Below are 12,430 nucleotides of genomic sequence, written 5' to 3'. Positions count from 1 at the left end.
AGCTGCTAATTGTGTTAGCATTAGCATACATTAGCATACATTCTAAGACAGAGTCTGTTCTCAAAGCAATTATTTGTAACAACAACTACTCACACAGAGAGAGACTCAAAGCAATACTCTGTAATAACAGAAACAGCACCCAGAGACTCCCCACCCTTTTGTTGTATTAATCTCGCTTTGTTAACTATTGTGATTAAAATAGAGATAGAGGATGTATGTGGATGGATGCTTGGTGTGGATAATAACTGAATGATCAGGGAGGTGCCAGCCTAAGAATCCAGTGTCCATCGGCTGAAGAAGGCGTCAAGTGGAAATAACCAGAGGACCCCCGGAGGGCAGACTGGAATCCACCCAATAGCCTCAAGGATGGGAGAACCAAAGAACAAGATAACATCTGGCAGCACGGAGCTGTCAGGAATGTGCCATCTGCTGAATGATTCAGCAACAGCATGATGAAGCAATTCCCATAGACTGGCATAGGAATAAATTCCTATAAAAATGGACTCTAGAAAGTGAGAACTTTGGGGTCTGATTCAGCAAACCAACTTCCAGCAGCATCAGATGAGCATCTGACAAGGCCCTGCTCCCTCCTCATGTCCAGGCCACCTGGCCAATGGCTTGGCATGAGCAACTGTAAGGCTGGTAACTATGATAACAACCTTGCAGAACCTGTGTGAGTGTGTGTGTGTGTGTGTGTGTGTGTGTGTGTGTGTGTGAATGAATGTGTGAATAAATATGAAAATGAATGGTATGTTATAGCTATTATAATAATATAATAATATTGGCACCCTGACAGCAGGATTGTCTGGCTATGTAGACTCCCTCCTCAGGCCCTACACTACCAGCACTCCCAGCTATCTTTGAGACACCACTGACTTCCTGAGGAAACTACAATCCATCGGTGATCTTCCTGAAAACACCATCCTGGCCACTATGGATGTAGAAGCCCTCTACACCAACATTCCACACAAAAATGTACTACAAGCCGTCAGGAACAGTATGCCTGATAATGTCACAGCAAACCTGGTGGCTGAACTTTGTGACTTTGTCCTCACCCATAACTGTTTCACATTTGGGGACAATGTATACCTTCAAATCAGCGGCAGTGCTATGGGTACCCGGATGACCGCACAGTATGCCAAGCTTTTTATGGTTGACTTAGAACAGTGCTTCCTCAGCTCTCGTCCCCTAACGCCCCTACTCTACTTGCGCTATATTGATGACCTCTTCATCATCTGGACCCATGGAAAAGAAGCCCTTGAGGAATTCCACCATGATTTCAACAATTTCCATCCCACCATCAACCTCAGCCTGGATCAGTCCACACAAGAGATCCACTTCCTGGACACTACGGTGCTAATAAGCAATGGTCACATAAACACCGCCCTATACCGGAAACCTACTGACTGCTATTCCTACCTACATGCCTCCAGCTTTCATCCAGACCACACCACACGATCCATTGTCTACAGCCAAGCTCTACGATACAACCACATTTGCTCCAACTCCTCAGACAGAGGCAAACACCTACAAGATCTCTATCAAGCATTCTTACAACTACAATACCCACCTGCTGAAGTGAAGAAATGGATTGACAGAGCCAGAAGAGTACCCAGAAGTCACGTACTACAGGATAGGCCTAACAAAGAAAATAACAGAACGCCACTAGCCATCACCTTCAGCCCCCAACTAAAACCTCTCCAATATATCATCAAGGATCTACAACCTATCCTGAAGGACGACCCATACTCTTACAGATCTTGGGAGACAGGCCAGTCCTTGCTTACAGACAGCCCCCCAACCTGAAGCAAATACTCACCAGCAACCACACAACAGAACCACTAACCCAGGAACCTATCCTTGCAACAAAGCCCGTTGCCAACTGTGTCCATATATCTATTCAGGGGAACCCATCATAGGGCCTAATCACATCAGCCACACTATCAGAGGCTCATTCACCTACACATATGCCATCCTGTGCCAGCAATGCACCTCTGCCATGTACGTTGGTCAAACTGGACAGTGTCTATGTAAAAGAATAAATGGACACAAATCAGACGTCAAGAATTATAACATTCAAAAACCAGTCGGAGAACACTTAATCTCTTAAGTCACTCGATTACAGACCAAAAAGTTGCAATTCTTCAACAAAAAAACTTCAAAAACAGACTCCAACGAGAGACTGCTGAATTGGAATTAATTTGCAAACTGGATACAATTAACTTAGGCTTGAATAAAGACTGGGAGTGGATGGGTCATTACACAAAGTAAAACTATTTCCCCATGATTTCAAAAAGTTAAAGCTTCATAACTGTTAAAGCACAAATTGTCAACATCATGTGTCAAAATATGTAGAGTAAATATCCTTAAATCACACTCTGCTTTCTCAAGCAGCATTTTGCTTACTTTGCCTATCTGTACATTTTGATTGTTATTGATGGAAAGACTTTTAAGTTGGTTTGTGGCTGTGAAATTGCCAGTTACGGACAAAAACCTAGTCCTTCCAACCCTACTCATATATCATCACCAGCCATACTTAAAATGAAAAATTTGAATCAGATATTGTCATGTGTCCCTAACCTGTTTGCCAGAAGCTGGAAATGGGTGACTGGGGATGGATCGCCTGATTACCTGTTCTGTTAATTTCCTCTGAAGCACCTGGCATTGGTCACTGTCAGAATAAGGATGCTGGGCTAGATGGGCTTTTGGTCTGATGCAGTATGGCTGTTCTTATGTAATTTTGTTGCTTAACAAGACAGAATAAAATATTGTAGCTTTTTTCCAGCTGTATTGATTCTTCAGGGAGGTGAGGCAAGTTTGTTGTGTGGAGCTTAGAGCCCACTCAGGCATTGTGGAGTCTGTAGTCCGAAATTAACTTAAAAACTTTTTTGAATTTAAATTCTGTTTAGTGTTGGCAAAATGCCAGTTCTGGGCTGCTTCTGTGTTCTTATTGTAGTCTCCGTGGCTTCTTATATCACACCCATCACTGGTATCTGAATACCTTTTAGGTAGGCCGTTCTCCTCCCCATCCTTTCTTTCCTACATAACAGTCAGAAGAGAAGACATCCATCCCTACACTGGTGGCCCTGCCTATCACATATATCCATGTCTCTCTAATAATAATAATATAATGTAATTAATGACTTCTTGTTACAGTATTCATCCGTTTCCTCTGGAAATGTCTCTAAAGTGAAATGGAATGTTTGTGTCATTAAGATTAGCTATAGCTGAATAGCTACATGCTCTCTCACTATACAGCATATGTGTTGCTTAATGATAATTTTGCTTACATAGCCATAATCACAGAGGGCTTTACAGAATACACACAGGCATTGCATTTCAGATGAAGTGCAACCATCTCTAGGTGAAACATAACTGTTCAGTAATATACAATAACTCTACACAACGGGTTAGGATCGGACATAAAGAATTCCTTTTCCATCTGAAACTGTAGGGAATTTTGTGTTTGCAGTGAATAAGCACTGAAGTTAGAATTTGGCCATGACACCATGGTTAATGCCCATACCTATACAATGTCATCATATCTTTAATGAGCTCACATAGTCAGGAGGTCTTGATTTTATGTTTAAGAAAGATGGTGGCTTCCATAGCAAATGAATGACAGGCTGAGTTGTTTGCTCACAGTTACCACATAGTAAAATCTTAAGTAAAGCAAAATGCTCTGGGATCTGAGATACCATAGTGTGGTGATTTTGGGTTATAGTTTTCTTTTTTTCCAATGGTGATCCTGGCATCAACTTCCTGGAGTCCTTTGCTTGTGTCTTAGTGACTGGAAGCTTCTTGGGTCAATGCACTGGGTTTTGGCTGTGGGGAACATGACTCTATGCTTTGTTGTCATCTCTTCACTGTTCACTCATACTCTAAACACTCATATGGTACTGACTAAACTCTGAAGGGATGAGAAAAATGGTCCAGTGGTTAGAGCACTAGCCTGTGACTCTGGAGATCCAGGTGCAATTGCTCTGCCAGAGGCTTCCTTTGTGACTTTGGGCCAAGTCACTTAGACTCTCAGTGCCTCATCTATAAAAAGGGGTAATAAGTACTTTCCATCTCATAAGGGTGCTGTGAAGATGAAAATGTAAAAGATTTTGAGATACTGAGATACTCTTAAGTGTGGGGTCATGTAAATACCTTAAATAGAAGTGTAATGTCTATTGAATTATCAGTCGTCTGCTAACTCATCAACACCAGATCTGGCAGCACCTAACACAGACATTCCTTGGAGGACTCCCATCTTGTTACCGGCCTGGCCTGACCTGCTTATGATATAAGATGTAATGAATTCACAGCGCAAGGTGGTGTGACTGCAAAATTATGTGAATATTGTTTCTTGTGGTTTAAGCTGTTTGCTGCTGACTTGGAATGTTGAAGTGCTATGCTTTGAAAGGCCAAAATTTCATATGCTGAGTAAGTGATACAGCACAGAGTATGTTTGTATGTTTTATCTGGTACATTGAAATCAGGCAAGAAGTTAATGATGAAATATAATTCTTCTGTAATTTAATTTTGAAACCTATTCCTATGTCTTCTGATAGTAATTTGATCTTTTATTCTTTTTCTTATCACATTTCTAGTTGCCCTTCATCTATTCACAAGTGAAATGAGTGCCAGGTGTTCCTCTGTATCCCTGATTCCCTCGTGTTTCTTTTCTGGGTTTTCTTTTTCTGAAGACTCATGTTACCTTGGTTACATGTTTTAGTTGTAGGAGTACATTAACAGTTTTGAGAAAAAGTGCAATCAGGTCATTTTGCATGAAGAGGTTTTGTTGAATGTCTTACTTGGAATAATATTTTGTAATTGATATTTATTAATATACTTCTGTGAAAATGTAACCCATACAGTCAGTCTCAAAACTGTATAAAATAAATTGGTTCTTGTACTCTGCTCATTACGGTTGTAGCTAAATTCCCTTCATAACAACAAAGTAGTATTTGAGTTCTTAGGTGTCTTATGGCCAGGGGAAAAAAGTGACAACCTTAGATTCTGAAAATGAAGTGAGTATTGTGACTCAATTAGAGCAGAACACAATGATTTTCTCTGAAAAGGCAGTTCACAATCCCTGCAGCCTCACTTTTTCCAATTCTTGGTTCTCATTTCCTACCTCCTTTTCTTGTGATCTTTATTCAGGACTCCTTAACCTGGCCCCTAATAAGTATAGTTAAATACATACAGGCTAATTTAAATTCCAGTTTCGATACATACCGGGCATTACCATGCATCTTGAAAAATACACTTTGCATGTGTATGCATGTGTTTTTATAGGCTTTATCCCACCCATTGCATGCTATTAGACTGCTTTGTTTTCTTGGGCCCTTATTAGGAAATGGCGCGTATTTTGCTCTGTCTGACATTTTGATATTCTCTCTCTAATTCTGCAACACCTGCAGCAACAAGTCATGCACTGTAACATTTTTCAAGAGATTTAGTGATGCATTCCACAGGCAAGGTCTTGGCTCCAATGTTAATGTTTACCATAGACTTCAGTGGGACCAAGATTTCACTCTACAAATCTGATAACGTAATTTAGCTACAAGACCTACAGCACTGTACAAGCTATTTCTTCTTGAGTTTTCTGTCTGGGCCATGTAGTAAATACTTGGGTCCTCTTTTAGTTGATAGCAAAAAAACCTCCCCACAAACCCTTATGTGACAAGGGTGGTGGTGGTGGTGGTGTGTTTTGTACAATCAAATGCACTCAGTTCAGGTTAGCATTTTAGAGTATCTGCTTTTCACCATGTTGTGTAAATTATAATTTTAGTGAAACATTCAGTCAATCTAATGCTATATTTCAAATCCTGTTGTATTAGATACAGGCATCATCCTGATCAAAATTGCATTTCTCAAAATATCAGCATGTTATAAGATCTAAAGCTCATTTGAGCTGTTGCTAAGCACATACTATCTGTAATGTTTCACTATAGGTATTGTGCTATTATTACCTTTGTAAGCACTTTAGGACACCTTGCTTATAAAAACTGCTACTTAAAACAGCATTTTTTTCCAATTGAATGTCAGAAATTGTAATTTAAATTGAGGTATAAACCAAAATGGAACAATTATATATTTATAAAATGTTGCAAGTAGTACACAGTTGCTTTGTTTAAAGTGCCCCAATTCAAAAGTCTTCCAGCAGTTTTAAATTCCTTCTCCAAAAGATCACTTTACAGAATTTGGAAAACAGGATTCCTCTGAATAATAAGATTGGAGAATGAAAAGATCATTTGGGGTTTTAAATAACAGCAACTGATTTCAAAGAAAGTGGTAATAAAAAGAAATATGGGGAAGTGTTCAGAATCAGAGACTGGTTCAGTCGTCTAGCTTCCATGCATGCCTGAGCACTCTGGCATTAACCAACCCAGGTTATTCATAACAAATTCTCCACCTGTCACTTTTCAAGATCCTGTGGAAATGAAATACATATCTCCAAAAATTCACCTCAGTAAACCTGATATATAAGTCAGAGTTGAGGATTATGAATGGATCAGTATTTTGGAGTAGATGGTAGGACAATCATATAAATTAAAAATATGCTGATTTACTTTGTAAAGAAAACTCGTTCGGAATTCAAAAGGGTATAATGATATATGCTAAATACAAACAGAGCAGTGGATGTTAAAAGATGGTAGGTATAGACACTTAATAATACACATATGATAAGTATTTTTGAAAATACTTGTAGGAGAAAGGAATAAATGTATACAATTAACTTTCTTAATATTTGATATAGAATTGTTTATTCGTATTTTAAAGGGTGATTTATGGCACTTCATTATGATGCTATTCATATTGCTCTCATGTTTTTTATTTAATTATTTCAATTTCAAAATAAAAAAATGCCCATCTGAGGCCCTGAGTGCCCTTGACGTTACAAAATTTAAAAAAATTCAAAAAAGAAGCAGCATTGCTTTTCTTCCCCAGTCATGTCATCACTTGAATTTATTACGTTGGAACTCCCAGCCCACTCTTTCCATTGGACAGGTTAAGGGTTAATACTTTAAAATAGCAACAACAACAACAAAAGTTAGAATATACAAAATTAAGATTTGTTTACCAATGTTAATGCAGCAATGTTATACATGTGGACTATTTTCTATTCTTGTTAAATAGGAATCTTAATATATTTTGGTTTATTCTGGTAAATATATGAAATAAAATATACAGGATGTACAAAATGTTGATGTCGGAAAGCTTAAGTTTTTGAGTTTCCTGACTCTTAGTTTTAACTAATCAACTTTAATAATTCATTAAAATGGCTTCCCCCCTCCAATTGATCAATTATGGGACAGGAAGAAATTCTCAGTGCTTAAAGTTAGCATTTAAGTAGTCCCAAGTGGATTTTGACATTCACTTTATTGAAGTGAATTGGGAAGGATGGGGGATTGTGTTTCATTAAGGTGAATGGGATAGGTAGGAGCAAGGTCAAATCTTTGCTGCTGTTTTGTTGAAGACAAGTTTTATGCAAAGCATTACTAAGATATTAAAAAACAAAAAAACACCACTGTAAACAAAATATCCATAAATATATATTTACATGAGCCAAAACAACTTTGAAGGGAAATATTTAAATGTACAAACACACACTTTCTCCCCCCGTTTCTCTTTTAGTTAAATGTGTGCTGTAGCTAATATCTAAAAATATTTGCACAATGTGCATTTTAAAGTTCTTGACTACAAATAATGTCTTATTCATTGTGAAATAGGTAAATATATCTTCTTACATTTGGGTTTTTAATTTAAACTAAGTTTGTTTTTAGTATTTTCTAAGAAAAAGTTAATTAAAAGTTCACTCTACATAAACTAAGTGAATATAGTGAGGTCAATGTTAAATCCACAAAAATTCAATGTTAAGGTTGAAAACTCTGGGTCATATCCTAAGCTGATGTAAACTTGTGTAGCTTACAGCTATGGAGTTACACTAGTTTATACCAGCTGAGGATCTGATCCTCAATCTTTAAATCACCCTTTTATGCTTCACTTCAGATAAGGTTCTCTGTTGGGATCCTGGAACAGTGATAATTTAATTTATTGTGTGTGTTTCTTACAATTGGTGAGCAAAGAAAGATGAGTTCAATATGGAATCTCATTCTTTCCTTTTGCTATCCTAATTTAAACTGATTCTTCAAAGCTCTGAAATTCAGAGCTACCATTGATTTCATAAGGAGATAAAGTACTTTTGTGGGATTCAGTAGGAGCCAAGGAGGACTGCAGGATCAGGTGTTTTGTATGTGTGACAGTATTGAAATCTATTAGTAGACAGGTATGGAAAAACTAACATTCTCATTGGATTGGGAGAAATTTCTTAGTGGTCCAGAGTAGAAAAATGAAACTTTAATTACCCCCTCCAGCAAATTTATGATATCCCACTCAAAATGCAACATTTGGCATGTATGGATTAAGGTTTAAATTGGACCCATTTTGCTATTTTAATGCAAATGTAGCACTTTATGTCTGACAGGAATTAGCTCCCTTCCTGAGCATGTCAACTGTCACCTTTGCAACATTTTCAGCTTCTGTCTACTGTCTGGCTCAAGTTTGTTATCCTTTAGAACTGAAGCATTAGTGCTACTAAGATACGGTTAAATTTAAGTACCCTGGACCAGAGAGAAACTTTGTCTGGAACAAACAGAGCTTTAATTAATTCTCTACATATCTATTTTATTTTTTAACTATTTTAAGTGTTCACTTGGATACCTGTCTAATTATATTTAATTCTCCACAGATACATTCTGTTAATGGGTCTTCAGGATCGAAATGAAAAGCTTTTCTATAAAGTGCTGACGTCTAACATTGAAAAGTTCATGCCCATTGTTTATACTCCCACTGTGGGTCTGGCTTGCCAACAATATGGTTTAGCATTTCGGAGGCCAAGGTATGTAAGTTTATACTTCAAATAAATGTAATTGTATCTTTTTTTCCCTTCTTGGCAGCTTTCTGTAGGATTTTTTTTTAAACATAGTTGAGTGTAACCCAAAACTGGAATAACGGAGATAATTCAAACTATATTAACTACATTTTTAGTCTAAATTAAACTGTAATTTGTATTGCATTGCAAAGATAAACTGTTGTTTCAGTATGTTAAAACATAGATGAATTTTATAATTTTACTAAGCCTAAATGGGCTTTCCTACAGGCACAATTGCATTTGTTACATGTCAGCAAAAGGATGAATTGACCCTAATCCAAATTTAGTTTAGCAGTTTGAGAAGCATTGGCCTGAGAATATGCGCGTGCATCCACCACCCCCATATATACATACAGAGAGAGAGAGGAAAAAAATTCAGGAATGTGTTCTAAATGTTTATAGCATTTTCTCATTTTCTTTCTGGAATGAATTTTTATTTTGAACAATAATGTGTGAAGATGCAGCATATATAAAACTTTTTAGATAGGAAAGACACTATCTGTCATATCAGGCAGCCCCTTAAATACATTTCAATTTTTCTGCCAACTGTGTTTTTTTTTGTTTTGTTTTGTTTTTTTAGTTTCCTTTTTAGGTTATCAAAGTACTATCGCTCGATACATCAGTATTTATGAGGCCTGCCTGTCTCTTTCTGACATTATAAACTAGCATTTGAGAAGGGCTTCAGCCACATAATTAAAATGTTACTATTCAAAAAGATTAACTTTTTAACATTTCAACCTAAAGGGCCAAATTATCTGCTGGTGTAAATCAATGTAACTCTACTGAAGTCAGTGGAGCTATGCTAATTTATAAGAGCTGAAGATCTGGTCCCAGAACTTAAATTCTTTATAGGATAATTTCAGGCTCCTTTATTTTACCTGCACTGACACTTGGCAGAAGGTGGAGGGAAGGGGAGAAAGGGAGAAGTAGGATGTTACTTTTGTGCTCCTCTCTTCCCACCAAATCCATGGCGTTAGTTCTCCACAGGTCTGCTGAGGTTTAGCGGTTCCACAAGTGGTCCACACACATCCATCCTTCCTTGCTGTGATCACAAGCATAGGTCCTGGGGGTGCTGCTGCACCTCTTGGCTTGAAGTGGTTTCCACCATATATAGAGTTTACAGTTTGGTTCAAAGGGTTTCAGTACCCCCACTATACAAATTGTTCCAGCATCCCTGATCACAAGTGCTCCTGGCAGGAGTAATTTGAGTTGCTGTTCTGGGGCTTTGCCTAAAGTGAACAGAATGTAAAACTGTGCTTTAGAAAGTTTGATTTTGTTTTGAGCTGTATGTGAGTTCCCTATTAACAGATCCAGCCTTTCTGATCAAAGCCTTGAAGACAACAGTGTAAGCCAAATGCGAGGGGTTAAAGAAGAAATCAGCTGGGCTCCATTTTTTTTTTTTTTGCAGCAGGAGTCTTTGTGGTGAGGAGAGGGCTTTATTTTTAGGTGTGTGTTGCAGTAATTGAGCCTGGAGGTCATGAATGAAAAGATAACTGCGGGCAGCCTGCCCCCGGTCTCTGACCAGCATAAACTTGCCCACCCAGCTCCACCCCAGACTTTGAAGAGCCTGAAACCCTATTCCTCAATCTGACATCACTCCACTCTTCAAGATACCAATTTAGGATTCGTGGGGGGAGGTGGAGAGAAAATATCTTACATTGTGAACTTTTGAAGAGCTGCCTGGGTAAAACTTTGGCAGCACATCACTGGCAGATATGGCCTGAGTTTTTCTCATACTCCTAACATAAAAATACTGTTGAATTTTAAGATTAATCCAACACTAGTAAATGCATGGCCATATATAGAGTTATTCTTTGGCATCATTTGTTTCAGGTATATATGATCAGAAATGCTGAAATGCCATTGTCATGCTGCTAAATGAAAACTTTTCCAAGTGTCCACTATGCAACTATCTCTGGCATGTCTGGTAATGTTAATTCAATAGGATCATAAAGCGTTATGGATCTTTGCACTGTATCTCATATACTGTTTAATTCCTGTTTTCCCTATGTTTAATTTTAAAAAGGCACAACACATTGGCCAGTCGTAAAGGCCTTTTATCAAAGGAAGGACATAGTGACAGCAATTAATATATCATGTAGTATTTATTGTGTTGGGTGGTTAAGCATTAAAGAGGCAGCTGTTGGTGGTATCGAGCTGAACACCATTTTGCTTTGAGACTTTGAATAGGCCAATGACATTGCCTTTTTGGCACGGTTGGGTGAAGTGCTGCAGCTGATGGCTCATCTGGCTGGGTAAGATGCAGCGCACATTGCTTTGGTTATCAATCAGGACAAAGCTAAGTGCTGAACAATGTTTGAAAGATGTGGATGCTTATATAACAACAGCCACCACCATGTTTGGAGGTCTTCAGTGGCCTCTGTGGAGATGTCGTGATATCAAGCTTTCTGTGAAGCTGCATATCTGCAGGTCCACAGTTATACCAGCTTTAACATATGTCAGTGAAACATTGGGGCTAGGGAAGGCTGAGGAGCTGTGGACTGACTTTTTCAGTCCTCATTGTCAGCTGCTCCATATTAAGTGCCAAGACAAGATCAGCAATGAGGACACTTGTAGCAAAACATAGCACCACCACCATCAGTCTGTTTTGGTTTAGGCAGCAGATATATGTTATTAAGATGGGAGATGAATTAATTATGAAGTGTGTTTCCCAAGAAATTTCACTACTCCCTCAGGGAGCATGAGGTCACCAAATGCCTAGTTGGTGCAATAAGATTGCCAGTGATGGACCTAGACTGAACATCCAGCCAGACTGTCTTAAGGACCTAGCTAGAGATCGATCTATGTAGCACTTGATCTGCAAGGAACCTTCCCATTGGGATTTGCCTTGATGATGATGACGATGATTTATTGTGTTGGAGTAATTAACTGAATGTTATAGACCCAGCAAATGACAGCAATATAAACAACTGCAGGTATAAAACAAGGATAATTTTCCATCATTTTACTTTCTTGTGTTTCTTGTGTATTTTGTTCAACAGAGTTTTTGAAAACACAAAGGTTATTAAACTGGTATGTGGATAGTGAACGTATTTAATTTTGATTTGTTGTTTAGTACTACTAAAAATTGTCAGATCACACTGTGGGGATAATAATTACTTTCTCCTGAATCAATTGGCATTTCTTCTTCTGAACTACAAAAGTTACAAAGTAGGGACTGGCTATTATTAAACTAATAGTTAATTTCCAAGTGAAAAGGATACCTTGTTTGACAGGTACCTATGAATGCTTTTCTGGTTTAACACTAATCTCTACTCAAATCTAGCAGGACTTCAATCTGTAGGGAGATAGTTGTTTTCTTTTGTGAGATGACCCTGTTGTTTCATGAAACAAGATTAGTTTCATGGGGGGGAGGCGGAGGGAGTTCACGTGATTTTTATGGAGAACTGGGGCAGGTTGTAACCAGAGAAGTTTTTTTTTTAATCATTACTTTATTGACAATAAAGAAATTAAATGTCAGCGGCTGAAGGAACTCTGTATGGCAGG

General features: G+C 38.1%; 1 protein-coding gene across 2 annotated transcripts in view; it reads left to right on the top strand.

The window, feature by feature from the left end:
* Nucleotides 1-12,430, top strand: part of ME1 (malic enzyme 1) — a 342,941-nt gene that overhangs the window by 69,697 nt on the left and 260,814 nt on the right. For both annotated transcript variants that reach the window (XR_012157982.1, XM_073336566.1), the window contains exon 3: nucleotides 8,741-8,890. Coding sequence is in view for 1 of the 2 variants with exons in the window: in XM_073336566.1 (XP_073192667.1) it covers nucleotides 8,741-8,890 (150 nt within the window). In the remaining variant the exon portion in view is untranslated. The remainder of the gene's footprint in view (nucleotides 1-8,740; nucleotides 8,891-12,430) is intronic.

This window comes from Lepidochelys kempii, chromosome 3 (genome assembly GCF_965140265.1).
Source record: "Lepidochelys kempii isolate rLepKem1 chromosome 3, rLepKem1.hap2, whole genome shotgun sequence".
NCBI classification, from domain to species: domain Eukaryota; kingdom Metazoa; phylum Chordata; order Testudines; family Cheloniidae; genus Lepidochelys; species Lepidochelys kempii.
This window is presented reverse-complemented; position numbering and strand designations above follow the sequence as displayed.